This window comes from Oncorhynchus mykiss, chromosome 15, assembly GCF_013265735.2.
Source record: "Oncorhynchus mykiss isolate Arlee chromosome 15, USDA_OmykA_1.1, whole genome shotgun sequence".
NCBI classification, from domain to species: domain Eukaryota; kingdom Metazoa; phylum Chordata; class Actinopteri; order Salmoniformes; family Salmonidae; genus Oncorhynchus; species Oncorhynchus mykiss.
Genome location: NC_048579.1, coordinates 26,439,755 through 26,457,511, shown reverse-complemented (window position 1 = coordinate 26,457,511; position 17,757 = coordinate 26,439,755). Strand labels below are relative to the sequence as shown.

Genomic DNA, 17,757 nt, shown 5'->3' with positions numbered 1-17,757 from the left:
TTCACAGTTAGATTATAGCCCAGTGTTTTGACACAACCTAAATGCTAGATGGCTCGTTGTAATTACGTCACACCCCCCTTGTTAGTGCCCCTTTTGGTGGGCAGACACGGAGACTGAGGCAGACACGGAGACTGAGGCAGACACGGAGGGCAGGCGACTGATGCAGATAGATGTCATTTGGATGAGTGAAGCGGTGTGTGAGGGCGGTAATGAATACTGTGGCATTCAGCTCGCCCTCCATCCGCAACAGTGTGACAGAGCGATAAATGCAATCTCTGAGAGGAGACTACCCAAGGAGACGTGTCTGTGTGTGTGTTGTGTGTTATTCTCTCTGTGTGTGTTTGGGTGCTGGCTAGGTGTGTGTGTCTGTGTGCTATGGGTTGGGGGTATGTGTATTTGAGTGATTGTGAGTTAGCTTTGTGGGTCTGTTGCACAGCAGGGAGTTGAAAAGAGAGTGGGAGGGAGGTAGAGGGAGGTGAAGACAGGGGGAACGGGAGGGAGACAGCAATATTTATGCGGTTGAGTAGGGAGAGCTATGGTGATTGCTATGATGAACTGACATTTATAGACACGCTCACCACATAAAATGTGTATAATATATTCTTCCAAAAGTCTCTCACATGTACACACACACAGGCATATATATGCACACACACACGAACACACACTGAATTCATTCATTGAAGTCCATAAACTAGCTTCCTCTTAGGTAAGAGTAATGTCTCACAATTGCTTGGTATCTTAGAATAAGAATTCAACAAGCCTCACTTCCTTCAAGTCCTCAGTCTTTAGCCCAATATTATCTGACTGAGCTTCAGCCTAACCAGATTAGATCGGGTTTAATAATAGTTGAGTGTCTTCATAAACATGTCATTGATATTGGCACCGGCTGTATTGTTTGGCACCCAGGGGACAGGTGTTCCAGATGGAACCATGATTTAATATGAATGTAATATATATGTTGAGGCGGCCATAATCCGTCTCTCAGTGCAAATGACTGGGTTCTTCCCAGTTCCCTCGGCTTCTGCTGCAGACCCCTTCCATCCCTATCGCCTGCTTTCTTCCCACAATGCATCACACAGGCGCCAACACAGAACAACACAATGAGATACAAATGGCATGCGCCAAAACAGAACAACACAATGAGATACAAATGGAATTCTTCCTTCCTCTGCCTTACCGTTTTTTAGGTAAATCATCCAATACTTTTTTGAAATGGGAATTTGGGAATTTTGTGTTATTTTGCTATTATGTGCCGTTGGAGAGAGAAGGGAGTCCTTGGTTCAGTCTTCATAGGAAACTTGCGTTATAACTCTTGTTAGGATAGCAATGCTTATATGAGTTGATCTCCTTTCATTTTGTTGGTCTTATGATGAGTTGTTTGTCAAAAATGAGCTTGTTTTTATGCATGTTGTGTCTCACTTTGTTGCTCGTCTTGTTCCATCTCCCCAGAGACTTCCAGTTTGGCCACATGGATGGAAACGACTACATCAACAGCCTCATTATGGGGTGAGCGTCTCCTCCTTTTTCTCCTCCATCTCTCAGGCTTCTTTACCTCCTCTTCTGTACTTCCTCTCCTCTACCACCCGTTTCTTCTACCACCACCTTCCTGTCTCTTCCTCCTCCCTTCTACTGCCTCCTCCTCTCTTCCCCCTACTCCCTTCCCAGGTTTCCTAGGCTACCGCAGTAACCTCACACTGTCAGACTCCATAAAACCGCAATTTAAAGTCGGCCTCCGCTATTAAAATGCACTCTGTTGGATCCGTCAATTACCCGGGACTGACCGTCATTTGCTTTTAGTGGGCTGGGAATTGCCAGAATTACCATGAGACATAGGTGTTGATACGATATGTATTGCGATTCGATACTGTGATTTTAGTGCGATTCAATGTTCCAAACATATTGCTTACCATATGTCTGCTGCAGAGGGACAAGAGAGAGCCATGAGAATGAGTTTTGATCAGTCAGAGAAATAAAAGTGCTAAAAACAAAATGGCTCCCTATTTAAAAAGAAGATCGAGAACAAGCTATGAAGGAAAAATACTGCCGTTTTGGTGCAGGTACAGCCAACTAGCGCAATAATATTGCGACATTGTCAAAACGATACAATACAGTGGGGCAAAAAAGTATTTAGTCAGCCACCAATTGTGCAAGTTCTCCCACTTAAAAAGATGAGAGGCCTGTAATTTTCATCATAGGTACACTTCAACTATGACAGACAAAATTAGAAAAAAAATCCAGAAAATCACATTGTAGGATTTTTTATGAATTTATTTGAAAATTATGGTGGAAAATAAGTATTTGGTCAATAACAAAAGTTTATCTCAATACTTTGTTATATACCCTTTGTTGGCAATGACAGCGGTCAAACGTTTTCTGTAAGTCTTCACAAGGTTTTCACACACTTGCTGGTATTTTGGCCCATTCCTCCATGCAGATCTCCTCTAGAGCAGTGATGTTTTGGGGCTGTTGCTGGGCAACACGGACTTTCTACTCCCTCCAAAGATTTTCTATGGGGTTGAGATCTGGAGACTGGCTAGGCCACTCCATGACCTTGAAATGCTTCTTACGAAGCCACTCCTTCGTTGCCCGGGCAGTGTGTTTGGGATCATTGTCATGCTGAAAGACCCAGCCACGTTTCATCTTCAATGCCCTTGCTGATGGAAGGAGGTTTTCACTCAAAGTCTCACGATACATGGCCCCATTCATTCTTTCCTTTACACGGATCAGTCGTCCTGGTCCCTTTGCAGAAAAACAGCCCCAAAGCATGATGTTTCCACCCCCATGCTTCACAGTAGGTATGGTGTTCTTTGGATGCAACTCAGCATTCGTTGTCCTCCAAACACGACGAGTTGAGTTTTTACCAAAAAGTTATATTTTGGTTTCATCTGACCATATGACATTCTCCCAATCTTCTTCTGGATCATCCAAATGCTCTCTAGCAAACTTCAGACGGGCCTGGACATGTACTGGCTTAAGCAGGGGGACACGTCTGGCACTGCAGGATTTGAGTCCCTGGTGGCGTAGTGTGTTACTGATGGTAGGCTTTGTTACTTTGGTCCCAGCTCTCTGCAGGTCATTCACTAGGTCCCCCCGTGTGGTTCTGGGATTTTTGCTCACCGTTCTTGTGATCATTTTGACCCCACGGGGTGAGATCTTGCGTGGAGCCCCAGATCGAGGGAGATTATCAGTGGTCTTGTATGTCTTCCATTTCCTAATAATTGCTCCCACAGTTGATTTCTTCAAACCAAGCTGCTTACTTATTGCAGATTCAGTCTTCCCAGCCTGGTGCAGGTCTATAATTTTGTTTCTGGTGTCCTTTGACAGCTCATTGTTCTTGGCCATAGTGGAGATTGGAGTGTGACTGTTTGAGGTTGTGGACAGGTGTCTTTTATACTGACAACAAGTTCAAACAGGTGCCATTTAATACAGGTAACGAGTGGAGGACAGAAGAGCCTCTTAAAGAATACCTACAGGTCTGTGAGAGCCAGAAATCTTGCTTGTTTGTAGGTGACCAAATACTTATTTTCCACCATAATTTGCAAATAAATTCATAAAAAATCCTACAATGTGATTTTCTGGATTTTTTCCCCCTAATTTTGTCTGTCATAGTTGAAGTGTACGTATGATGAAAATGACAGGCCTCTCTCATCTTTTTAAGTGGGAGAACTTGCACAATTGGTGGCTGACTAAATACTTTTTTCCCCCACTGTATATTGTAAAACAAAAGAAATATCCCGATATGTAACTGTATCTTTTTACTTTTTTTCCCCATCACTAAAGCAAGCTCCCTGCCAGGTTTACCTTGTATAGATACCGCCGTGGAGAAGGGGAGAATACACGAGTCCTATGAAGCTGGTGGATTAGAGTCTTATTGGGCCTGTGCTTTAATGGCTGTCGGAGGGAGAGCTGTGCTAATGATGCAGTAAGCCCCAGTATGGAGCTGCGTGACAGGGCTCGCTGCTGCGTGGTGTGGTGTCATGCTCTGAGAGGCCTGTGCTGCTGCTGTTCTGACACCACCACACTGTTAATTAGCCCGGACCGCCAAGCCTGGCAGGGCCAGCAGGATCACAGCGGGGCAGCGGGGGCACAGGACAGTGTGTGTGTGTGTGTGTGTGTGTGTGTGTGTGTGTGTGTGTGTGATGTATGCATGCATACATACATAATACACGGAGTATACCAAACATTAGGAACACCATCCTAATATTGAGCTGCATCCCCCTTTGCCCTCAGAACAGCCTCAATTCATCGGGGCGTAGACTATACAAGGTATTAAAAGCTTTTCACAGGGATGCTGGCCCATGTTGACTCCAATGCTTGGAGTCAATCCAGCCAAGTTGGCTGGATGTCCTTTAGGTGCTGAACCATTCTTGATATACACAGAAAACGGTCAAAAACACAGCAGTGTTGCAGTTCTTGACACAAAACGGTGTGCCTGGCACCTACTGTCATACCCAGTTCAAAGGCACTTCCATATTTTTGTCTTGGCCATTCACCCTCTGAATGGCAGACATACACAATCGATGCCTCAATTGTCTCAAGGCTTAAAAATCCTTCTTTAACCTGTTTCCTCCCCCTTTATCTACACTGACTGAAGTGGTGACATCAATAAGGGATCATAGGTTTCGTTTGGATTCACCTGGTTTGTCTTTTTTAATATGCGCATGACCAAAGCGTGTGTGTGGTTAGGGTTGTCATGATACCAGATTTTCCATGGCAAAAAAAGAAAACACGGAGCAGACTGATGGTCCATGAAAAAATGACTTTCTATAAAATATATGTATTTTTTCAACATTATGACTATTTTCCCCCAAAAACAAGTCTGCTTCATGTTTTGTTTCCTTAACACAGTATTTCGGATGAATTGCGATATTAGCATCATGACAACCCTAGTGTATGTGGAGGGGGGGTTAAATACCTCGGAATGTTATTGTTTGTGTGAGGGAGATTACAGTAAACATGCTCTTTTAATCACACCAGGGGCTTACAGAGTGTGTTTGTGATGACAGCAAATGTGTTACTGTGAATATGTCTGTGATCGAAGTACACTGTGTGTCTGTGTGTAATGCTGACACTGTGATGGGGGATTATAATAGACATACATATTAAAATGTGTATAGGGTGGGTAGTGATTACACAATTGTTTGCATGCTTGTGTATATATGTGGTTTCTTGTGTGTGTGTGTGTGTCCTCTGATTCTTTTGGACGGCCCCGGACTGAGTTTGCCCAGGATTAATTGGCCTCCTTTGAGGAATAAAATCCCGGCCTGTCAATGGCCACTAATCCCGCTCCCTTAGGAAGGCCAGGGAAATAAATCTGATGGCCTTTTATCCTCCCCTCCTTCATCACACAGATTACTGGGCTCCTTCTCTGGCAGCGAGAAGCACCCAGTCATATCTGGCAGACACACACACGTGCACACACACAGACATGTGCGCGCATGCAAGCACGCACACTCCCTAGTCCCATGTAATTTAAGGTCTGAGGCTGGTTTTAGTGTTTCTGCCTGTCTGTTTGAGTATTGCATTGTGTTTGGGTGGAAACTGGAGGAGCCAGAGCCATGGCGACTCACACTCTCCGTAATGGCCGTTGCTATGACTGAGAGCCATTTTGCAATATGCATGCGCAAAGCAGGCAGAGTGAGAGTGGAAGTGCTGCTGAAAAGACCCAGCAGTCTGCTCTCTGAAAGGTGAATGGGCTAATCCATGTTGATTCAAAATGTCTGCCATCTGTTGGTTCTCGGCTGAATGTCAGATGGAGTACTCACGTAGGGTTTGTGGATGGGGGGGTGTTTGTGTGTGTGTGTGCATGCACAGCTCCAGATCTCAGCCTAATGGTGGTGTAGTGGAGGGCTGTCTACAAAGCTAGAGTGTGTGCGCAGCTTGTGTGCCTAAGCTCAGCTGCGGTGTGCACAGTGATGCACAACCTGCTTTATCTCAGCTGGTCTGTGTAGTTGTGTGTTTGTTTGTGTGTGTGTGTGCACGCACGTGTACATTGTATCTATATGTGTGCCTTCTCTCAGTTGAGCTGTGCAGTTGTGTCTGATCTTCTGGGTTACACTGTGTCTGTGTGACACTGTATATGTCACCTCAGCTGTGTGGCCACACAGTGCTGGACTCCCTCTGATTCAGTTGTCAGCTCTAATTTGTAAAGGTTCCTTTAACTGTGGCCCCATGATGCCGCCAGAGTCGCACACTGTTTGCATAAAGATCAAGATGACACTCCAAAAACTCTGCATCGCATTGCCTTTCATCCATACCAAATACCAATCCCCTCAGGAAAAGTCGAGCCGCATCGAAAAGAAAAGAGCTGTGTATCCCATCTTGACTATAAGGCTTCTTTGTTATTTTTGTTTCTTGTGCTTTTTACACTATAATCTACTATTTAATTGGCATCATGGTTGATATGCGTTCAACACCATCGTGCCCACAAAGCTCATCACTAAGCTAAGGACCTGTGCTACTGCACAGCAGGCGGCTAAGGACCTGTGCTACTGCACAGCAAGCGGTACCGGAGCGACAGGTCTAGGTCCAAAAGGCTCCTTAACAGCTTCTACCCCCAAAACATAAGACTGCTGAACAATTTGTTTTTACATTGCTGCTACTCGCTGTTTGTCTATCCATAGTCACTTTACCCATACCTACATGTACAAATTACCTTGACTAACCTGTACCCCCGCACATTGACTCTGTACCCGTACCCCGTGTACATAGTCGCATTATAGTTATTTTGTATTACTTCTCGTATTAAATGTTTTACTTTAGTTAGTAATTATTTTCTTAACTCTATTTTCTTAAAACTGCATTGTTGCAAGTAAGCATTTCACGTTAAGGTCTACAGTCATGGCCAAAAGTTTTGAGAATGTCACAAATATACATTTTCACAAAGACTGCTTCCTCAATTTGTCTGATGGCAATTTCGATATACTCCAGAATGTTATGAAGAGTGGTCAGATGAATTGCAATTAATTGCAAAGTCCCTCTTTGCCATGCAAATGAACTGAAACCCCCAAAATCATTTCCACTGCATTTCAGCCCGGCCACAAAAGGACCAGCTGTCATCATGTCAGTGATTCTCTCAAGATTACCTTTAAAATGGTATAAGATACATGTATGTTTGAGGAATTTTAATTATGAGATTTCTGTTGTTTGAATTTGGCGCTCTGCACTTTCACTGGCTGTTGTCATATCAATCCTGTTAACTTCTTAGGGCTGCAATCCCGTTAACACAGGTGTGAGTGTTGACGAGGACAAGGCTGGAGATCACTCTGTCATGCTGATTGAGTTCGAATAACAGACTGAAAGCTTCAAAAGGAGGGTGGTGCTTGGAATCATTGGTCTTCCTCTGTCAACCATGGTTGCCTGCAAGGAAACATGTGCCGTCGTCATCATGCTTTGCACAAAAAGGGCTTCACAGGCAAGGATATTGCTGCAAGTAAGATTGCAACCAAATCAACCATTTATCGGATCATCAAGAACTTCAAGAAGAGCGGTTCAATTGTTGTGAAGAAGGCTTCAGGGCAAAAGAAAGTCCAGCAGGCGCCAGGACTGTCTCCTAAAGTTGATTCAGCTGCGGGATCGGGGCACCACCAGTACAGAGCTTGCTCAGGAATGGCAGCAGGCAGGTGTGAGTGCATCTGCATGCACAGTGAGGCGAAGACTTTTGGAGGATGGTGTCAAGAAGGGCAGCAAAGAAGCCACTTCTCTCCAGGAAAAATATCAGGGATAGACTAATATTCTGCAAAAGGTACAGGGACTGGACTGCTGAGGACTTGGGTAAAGTCATTTTCTCTGATGAGTCCCCTTTCCGATTGTTTGGGGCATCCGGAAAAAAGCTAGTCCGGAGAAGACAAGGTGAGCGCTACCATCAGTCCTTTGTCATGCATCCTGAGACCATTCATTTGTGGGGTTGCTTCTCAGCCAAGGGAGTGGGCTCACTCACAATTTTTCCTAAGAACACAGCCATGAATATAGAATGGTACCAACACATCCTCCGAGAGCATCTTCTCCCAACCATCCAGGAACAGTTTGGTGACAAACAATGCCTTTTCCAGCATCATGGAGCACCTTGCCATAAGGCAAAAGTGATAACTAAGTGGCTCGGGGAACAAAACATCAATATTTTTGGGTCCATGGCCAGGAAACTCCCCAGACCTTAATCCCATTGAGAACTTGTGGTCAATCCTCGAGGTGGGTGGACAAACAAAAACCCACAAATTCTGACAAACTCCAAGCATTGATTATACAATTATTCTGCCATCAGTCAGAATGTGGCACAGAAGTTAATTGACAGCATGCCAGGGCGGATTGCAGAGGTCTTGAAAAAGAAGGGTCAACACGGCAAATATTGACTCTTTGCATCAACTTCATGTAATTGTCAATAAAAGCCTTTGACACTTATGAAATGCTTGTAATTATACTTCAGTATTCCATAGTAACATCTGACAAAAATATGTAAAGACACTGAAGCAGCAAACTTTGTGAAAATTAATATTTGTGTCATTCTCAACTTTTGGCCACGACTGTACACCTGTTGTATTTGGTGCATGTGACAAACAAAATGGGATTTTGATTTGATAGAGGTAGTGAGTGTGCTTAAAATAGAGAGCGCTCACCCCTGACCTCCCACTGGCCAAAGGCCTCCTGCCTACTGTAGCCCTGTAATCACAGTCACCTGTTGTATTCGGCGCATGTAATAAGAGTTTTCTAATCAACTCTAATAAGAGTGTTCTCAGGTCAGCTCACATGTTCAGAAAAACTCCTGGCCATATATGATATGGGTAGAGGGATATTCTGCAGTATAGAAAAATAGAAAACTTTTACATTCCAGTGTCTCAAAATAGGTGTTGGAGGTCAAATCTGAAAACCTAGGGGTCAAATTGGGACATGTGAGCATAGATTGCAGTGTACATCGCTGAGTCCGTGGTCTAGTGCTAATGCTCCAGGCTTAAAGGCATATACTGCTCTCCTCACCATAGACTGGGGTTCAATCCCTGCTCCAACCCTCCAATCTATTTCTCCCACCTGCCTGTACCTCAATCCTTCCACTGCTAAAATGATTGCAGTCGAACGATTGCAATCATCCTTTATTGAGATTGACATTTTGCTGCATAGTTTATCTTCTGAATTGGTTATCTGCCATATCTCTGTGACCTTTTTTAGAGTGATAATCTCCTCTTTCTCTCTCCCCCACAGAGAGGTGTCGGTGCCGTCCATCATCATCCTCAACACGTCTAATGAGCAGTACTTCCTGCCCAGCGAGCCCGTGGAGACCCTGGAGCAGCTGGTTCACTTCATCAACAGTGTTCTAGACGGCTCCGCTCAGGTCCATAACTCCACTCTTCTCTGACTCCCCTCCGCCATTTTGGCTACAGCTGGTTTTCTTTTCCCTTCCCCTATTTATTTGACCATTCTAACTGCAACAAAAAGCTCAAATTGTTTGTGCAGCTGTCCAGGGTTTGTTTAGTCTTTATTTATCCAGGGAATTCCAATGAGACTGGATGGACACTTTGGCAATATCCTTTATTGAGATTGACATTTATGTTACATCGTTTTTCTTCTACGTAGCCTTTCTGCCATTACTCTGGCTCCTAAATATTTATTTACAGTGTCAGTATTTGGCATATAATATATTCCAGTATCAGTATTTGGCATTATAATATACTACACTCAATGATTTATATGTACACTAGATGACATATGGGGGGCCCTGTGTTGAAGCCACCGTGCCTCCATCTTGGCACCCCCCCACCGTTGTAAAAAAAATACAAATGTTTGGAAGCTATAGAAATGCATTTATACATTTTTTTCCCCTATTCATTCTATTAGACACCTTAATGCATACTTTTAAATTATATTATGTGAGCTAAACATACATAGAAAAAATGAAAATATATGTTTTAATTCCTTTAGAGAGAACTTATATAACTATCCCCACTACAACAACCAAATACTTAAAGACATGTAATTTTGTCGTTGAAACATGTAATTTAAATACTATAGGATTCCATTAATTCCTATGGAGGACTGCTCCTACTGGGTTGTGCCAATATGGCCAACCGATGGCTTTAAAGCCTCTCAATGGCCAATACATAGCATCAGCAATCAGGGGTTTCTATACATCATTGAATCCACTAAATGGCAACTGGAAAAAGTGACATCCTTTCCCCCTCTTGTTTATTATAAAGTCACAGATGAATTAAACTGTAATCCAAACACACCGGAAGTCCTTCTCTTTCCCAGAGCGTTCAGCAGGGTTTTTTTTTTGCCTGGCAAAACAAACCAAAACCCCACCAAGTAAACAGCAGTGGAGAGTGAGAACCCTGTTCTGTTCCCCAGGCTCGTGCCAGCCCAGCCAGCTCACCTCATGGCTGCTATGCTGTCAAAGACTCTAATGAGGAAGCGCTGGCAGGCTGATCTCTCTCTCTCTCTCTCTCTCACACACTCTCTCTCACTCACATTCCAGTCTCCCCAGTGCTCCACTGTAACACCACATCCTTTGTCTGTGTGTTTCTCCTCAGGCCCAGGGAGGAGACGGCATGTTCCAGAGGGTCAAACGAGTGGCCTTCGATGCCAAGTCCACCATTATGGTGAGTGGCTGGGCACAATCAGCATTAGGCAAATAGCAGGGAAATGGGAAAACAGGATGATTGAGGGAGGATAAATTAGCCATGTATGCAGCATAGGTTAAATGTATGCTGTCGTGATGTCTCCATCAAAACAATTAAGAAAAAACAACATTTGGTTGCCGTTTTTCATTTGAATAATATTTCTCATGATATTTTCTGAATAACAAGTAGACTATGGAGGGAAATAGCCCTCTGTACAATATTCTGTGTAGCTAGCTACAGTATGCGTTAGTGATGCACCGATATGACATTTTTGGCCGATATCGATATCCAATATTTTCCTTGCCAAAAAACCTGATGCCGATAACCGATATTTACAATTTTAGCGGCCTTTTAAGCATTCTAGTACAGTTAAATAGTTAACACACACAAATGGACGCACATGGACACAAAAAAACCTATTTCTTTCACTTACTTGCTGTGCTGTTTCGTTGTTCAGTCGTTTCATTCTCAACCAGGATTTCTATGGAACGCCGTTTGAGTATTTGCATGTATTTGCTATTTGACATGTCAAATAACACAACATCTGTTTCAGTAGCTATAGTTAGCTAGCTAACTATATACTTGGTGTCATCTAAAATAACCCTAATTCATACGACAGCTCTTATTTGATTAATGGTGGGCGAACGCATCTATGTGAAGCTAGCCACAATAAAGATTAGCCACACAAAATGAAAGTATGGCATATTCTACTATTTGTATTCATTTGCATTACTGTCAATGACGTTCTTTTATTTTGAAGGCAAACTGCAAATTCCACTATTGTGACTAATCCTTATTGTGGCTAGCTTCACAACACATAACCCGGTGTGGTTGAGCCTCACTAGCCAGATTATAACGTTAGCTTTGTGCAACAGGGTTAAGTTGCTGACTAGCTAGTTATTTTCATGAACTGAAGTTCAATTTCAATAGGCGAACAACAAGTGGCAAGCTAGCTAATACTTACTCACAAGGATTCCTAAATCATTGCTAAGAATAATGAAAATGGCTGCAAGTTCTTCTGGTCATTGTTTTCAGGCTGGTTTTATTGATGCTAGCTAGGTACCAAGCTAAATCTAGCTACCCCAGAAGATGCGGTCGAATAAATTATGCTTTATTACCGACGCGGTATTGTAAACGCATCGTTCGTGGCCGAGTTTGACTTTTTTTGTACAGCGTTGACAGTGCTACTGTATCTTTTTTGACACGCAAAGACCAAAACGGAGTTCCATAGTATGTATGTGGTGACGTTAATAGCAGTGACGCTATTACTGTGTAACTCCGGTAGGGCAACATCTGAAAAATAGCGCACTTGGTAATGTGTACCGGTGCTCGACCAGTTAGCGAAAGCCAACATCACCCACGACAAAGAACAGTTGATTGTCAAGGACAATAAATTCCATTATCTTGGCTTTAATGGATTTCTCCTTTGATTTGTCTCGCTGAAATGTTGTTACTCTTTCAAATGACTGCTGACTTGTTGACTGCTCGATCCACACATCATACATTGTGGGCTAGTTTAGGAATGCTGTGTTGCACGTATAGCAACATTTTACGTGGCGTCATTATCAAATCAAATGTAATTTGTCACATACACATGGTTAGCAGATGTTAATGTGAGTGTAGCGAAATGCTTGCATTACGTCATGTACCGATGTTATATAGATAGGTATGCACGTCAGCTTTGACATCGGTTAAACTAGACTTGGGCCGATACCAATGTTGGCATTTTGAACTAATATCGGTCGATTCCGATATGTTCACCGATATATCGTGCATCCCTAGTATGTGTCTTAAGGCCCACTATTATTCCCCTGATAGTTACCAGTATGACAAGGAGATGACTCGTCAATAGAAGAGGAGTGGTGTATTGAAAAAGGAAGTTGCAACCATGACAGAGAGAAAAGATGACAGAAAGAGAGGGAAGGGAATGAGGAAGGATAGAAAATAAATCTTTCTTTGAACTGTTGGAGCTGTTCTTATAGTACAATTAGACACTACACTACCACTTTCACACTCCATCCCCAGGTGACAGCACCAACTGGGTCAGGTGTTGTGCTCTGCCAGGAAGTTTTGTTAAGTGTTGATTGTGCACAGGTGTGGGTAATCAGTCAGTGTGGCAGCTTGCATAGCCGTGAGGCTGCTGCAGTTTGAGGGCCATTTGGGCCTTTGGTTTGAATCGTTATTTTTTGGGCATACCTTTTTGTAGTTTCCTTTTTTGTGTTTATATTTTTTTTGTTACTAATTTGAACATCCATAACTTGTTTGAGCTGGCCGACAAAGGAGTCAAGACTGAGCTAGCCCTGGACCCAAGTAATGTTGCTGTCTCCTGGGCAGATGCATACATCACGGTCCGCACACATCAAATCAGGTTATAGCTAGGCCTAGCACCCCTAGACTTAGCGAGTGTAGTAAAGTCAGTAGGCTAGCTAGTTTGTTTTGTAACAGGGAGGACTAGTGTTTATTTGGCTGACTGTGTGATATGAATGAAAATGGGATGTAGTAGCGTAATGCTATTCAGAAAGTAGACTATACCCGAACCAAGAATAAACCTTAAATGGAAAAGAAAATGATAGATTTAGAAAAATGCTAATATGGCAGGAAATATAAATTGATGGAAAATGGTCACCGAGGGGGGGGGAACGGAAATCATTGCTTTTTTTTGCCTAAAATTACCATTTTGAAATGTTGTATACAAGTTTCACAGTTGTTTTTTTATTTTTATTTTACCCCTTTTTCTCCCCAATTTCGTGGTATCCAATTGTTGTAGTAGCTACTATCTTGTCTCATTGCTACAACTCCCGTATGGGCTCGGGAGAGACGAAGGCTGGCGTTGAATGAATGTCATGCGTCCTCCGATACACAAACCAACCAGCCGTACTGCTTCTTAACACAGCGCGCATCCAACCCGGAAGCCAGCCGCACCAATGTGTCGGAGGCTACACCGTGCACCTGGCAACCTTGGCTAGCGCGCACTGCGCCCAGCCCGCCACAGGAGTCGCTGGTGCGCGATGAGACAAGGAGATCCCTACCGACCAATCCCTCCCTAACCCGGACGATGCTAGGCCAATTGTGCGTCGTCCCACGGACCTCCCAGTCGCGGCCGGTTACGACAGAGCCTGGGCGCTGCAGTACAGCGCCCTTAACCACTGCGCCACCCGGGAGGCTACAGTTGTTGTTTTTTTGTGTGAAGTTCAAGCATGCCTCACTAAAATCTGTAATGGGAAAGAAGGATGTCGTTATTTTTTTTCAGTCTGAATGTCATTATTTTTTATTGTGAAGCACTCAGTTGTTTCTTTTGAGTAGTGCCTTGGTCACGCACAGTGAACAAGATGAGCAAGCAGCCATCACCTTGCCCTCGGAGTGCACACAAACACACATCACTGCAAGAAAGCAACGGTCCGCATTAGACCCAATGACTCATGATGCTGCGTGAGTTAGCATAGCACATCCATCTTTAGCATTACACACGCCTGGCAATTACCATCCCTCTTCTTCCCCTGGCGTTGTCGGCAGGATTTCTCTTCCTTTCCTTCCTGGATGACAGCAGCCTTTGACCGAATGTCTTGCCTCTCGGCACATTGTCTCCCCTGCTACCCGCTCTATTAAGGCCCAATGATTCACTGCCACTCATCTATATTTTAGAGGAAGACATTGTGCGTCACTGGAGTAGTGCCCTGAGCTCATCTGTGCCCATAGGTGAGGCTAATTTAGGTCGGTTTATAAGGGAATGCTGAGCAAAGAGGGCAAATTATACAGAGTCATATTTGAGGTTCCTGGGGTTGTGTGTGTGACTGTGAGGGACGTTTAGCTTGGTTTAGAAGGGAAAACTGAGCCAGGCAAGCGTAAAAAGTGCATGTTAGGTAATGATATGTTTGGCATTGAATATGTTTTGGGCTTATAGAGGGCATTGTTAGGATCTAATTATCAGAGTAAAAAACTTAACGGATGCTATGAAAGCTTAACCAAGTTTAATTCTTCCCAGAGGATCAATACAGCTGAATTAGACAAAACATGTTTCCACCACAAGTATATATACTCCAATTTAGGCACTCCTCCTTCTCTCCAATCCTTACATCTTTTATGGTTCGACAGGAAGACGAAGTGATGGGGTAATAAACCGTCCCTTCTCCTTTAAGGTGATCTGACCTGACCTCAAACCCCTTGATGTCTAACCCAAAGATCTCCACCCATAGCAATCATGTGACTGACTCCCGGTTACCCAGCACATTCCAAAGCCATCTGGCTCCTACAGATAACAATTAACTTCTGATGAAAAAAACAGTCTATCACCCCTCAGATACCATAGTCTTACTTCTGATGTATCATGTCTCTAGGATAGCAATGTTCCAAGTTTAACCCAGAATCCAACAGCATAAATATATTTTACTCTTTCCACTGTTCCACCCTACCTTCTGTCCACCACTGCCAAACCTCCTCTCTCTTTCTCTCTCTATCAATCTCTCAATCTCTTCTTCTTTTCCCCCGATCACCCCTCCCTCCTCTCAGTCTGTGTTTCGCAGCTCCCCAGTGCTGGGCTGTTTCCTGTTTGGTCTGCCACTGGGCGTGATCAGCCTGATGTGCTATGGCATCTGCACAGCCGAGTCGGACGATGGCCAGGAGGACATGGAGCTCATGAAGAGGGACGACGAGGAGGAAGAGGACGACGAGGAGGACGAGCCTCGGCAGGCCCCCGGGGAGCTGGAGGGCCCCGAGGAGGACGGAGAGAATGAGGAAGAGGAGGAGCAGGAAAAGAACCCGGACGACAAGAAAGCAGATTAATGCCAAGGGTAGTGGAGGCGGAGAAACAGGCCTAGTGACATACATGGAACTCAGACACATATCAACAATGTGTTGTTTTATATATTTTTCATCTTTATCATCCCCCGCCCCGCCCTACTGTTTTCTTTTCGCAGACTGTTTTTTTATTGCTATTGAATCTTATTAGTCAGTTAGGTCAGCCGCTAGGCAACGCACTAAAAAAATCATGTCCTTTATTAAATTAGCCTTTTGGAAATGGAATTACAAAGATTAGTCATTGATAAGTGTTGCAGAGAAGAAAGGAAGGAAATAAGCCACATTTTAGCTAAATGTATTATTATCATCTCTTAAACAACCACTACACAGGGTCATTCCATACTTTGAATCAGGTAGCATTTGTGTAAAAAAAAAAAAAGGTGACCCATTTTTCCTGTGTTCAATGGCACTGAAATATTTGATATTGATTTATACACTTTGTTCTGTTGGAATTTAGAATTCCCAAATCAAAGATTTTGATTACTACTACCCCCCGAATGTTGCAATTCACCCATAGTCGACTGCAGAGGAAGTGCCCATGAAGGAAAATTTGCCATAAAATGAATACTCATGCTTTTCAAATGGAATCTCATGTTTGTAACTCCAGACACTTATTCATAGAACAGTGTACAACAGTGGAAATGATGCAAACAATCACATAGAGCCCACAATCTGGATAATGTAAGGTTGAAGGGATGTCTGGCTTATTTACCCTGCTGTAGTTTTAAATAGACACACTGTACAGTAAGTAGTTTTTTCTCTATTTTAGATGGCCAATGGTTAATGTAATGGGAGACAGGCTTAATGACATCAATATGGGTTTGTGCATCTGAAATGGCACCCTATTCCCTATATAGTGCACTACTTTTGACCAGCCTGGCCAAAAGTAGTGCACTATATAGGGAATAGGGTGCCATTTCAGATGCAAACATGGAATGGTTATACACTTGAAGACAATGGCTGATCAGATCCAAAATGGTGGCTCTTTGCTCTCCTGCAAAAGATCTTCACCACCTGTTGTCCATCACTAGTTCTAGTTCTGGTAGGCTATGTTTCTGGGAAGGAAATGGTATCAGATTGCATACAAATGCACTGAGATTACAATACAATTCAGTGTGAGTTTACTCAATGCACTGACAAAATCCTGTTGGGAGTTTTTACAGTACTTAATGACAGTACATTGCAATAAAAGGGTCATGTGGCGTTTAAAGGGGTACACTGTCGTTTATATTCTTAGTTCTACATAAGCATTGCATGACAAACAATGTATATGATATGACCTACGGTTGATGAACAATGCCAGATCAACTACTACAACGGTTTATCTTATGGATACATGGCATACTGATGTTAATGAAATGTTAGATCAAGGTCATATAAGTATTACGAAAAACATGATCTCCAGCCCTCGTTAAGTTACCCAGTGAAACTATTATATTACATAACAATTGTTACGTTTCTGTTCAACTTTTTCTTTAGCGGATTTCATAGAAGTTTTGATAGTTTAGAAACAAAACCAACACGTGCGCAACTATAGGGCAAAACAGATTGTGTTAGATTGGAGACTAAATATATAACATTTTGTCATCAATGTTTATCGAAAACAATACATTTGCACAATGAGCACTTATCTCAAATAGATCGTTACAGTTGTTAGTTGGCTAGCAAATTTGAGCCATATTAGCATAGACATGACTTCAGTCTAAGCACCTCAAAAACAAGACATGGTATCAAGAACAAGATGAAACTAGCTACCTACGATTCCCCACGTGGTAGCTTCTTGTCATTGTTGCTAGCTATCTGGCCATCCAGAATCACAACACACTGCCCCATTGAAGCGCGCGCATCGTTTTCGTGACGTCAGCTAAAACATCTATTGCGCTTGTGTCTAGCGTTTAGTTGACAAAATTAGGCACCCGAACCCAAGTACTAATCTTGGTTTTCAGAAGACAACTGTGAAACTGCACTATGGAAACCAACATGCCCTTGCCTTGCATTCTGGTCATTGTAGTTGCCTACCATTCTCTGCCAAACTTTGCTCATTGGGTTTGAATTGAGATTGTCACACTTTATTACTGGTTTGAAATAAAGATTGTCCTCTTTTTCTTGTTGACTTGACGCCTGTTTGTTCTTCACTGAAACACTGTTACGTATACTTCCGAGGAGGCTGGTGGGGGAGCCATAGGAGGACGGGCTCATTGTAATGGCTGGAATGGAATAAATGGAACAATCAAACGTGGTTTCCATATGTTTGATGTGTTTGATAACTTTCCATTTATTCCATTCCAGCTATTACAATGAGCCTGCCCTCCTACACATGTAATACTCTCCCCCCATCTCCCTCTCATTCAAT

The 17,757-nt window shown here is 43.2% G+C and overlaps 1 protein-coding gene across 2 annotated transcripts in view; it reads left to right on the top strand.

Moving 5' to 3' along the window:
• LOC110489884 (protein disulfide-isomerase TMX3) overlaps positions 1–17,517 on the top strand; it is a 66,936-nt gene extending 49,419 nt beyond the window's left edge. For both annotated transcript variants that reach the window (XM_021562842.2, XM_036944148.1), the window contains exons 13-16: positions 1,453–1,509; positions 9,196–9,325; positions 10,521–10,589; positions 15,117–17,517. In XM_021562842.2, coding sequence (XP_021418517.2) covers positions 1,453–1,509; positions 9,196–9,325; positions 10,521–10,589; positions 15,117–15,389 — 529 coding nt within the window. In that variant the 3' untranslated portion in view covers positions 15,390–17,517. The remainder of the gene's footprint in view (positions 1–1,452; positions 1,510–9,195; positions 9,326–10,520; positions 10,590–15,116) is intronic.
• Positions 17,518–17,757: the final 240 nt, after the last annotated feature.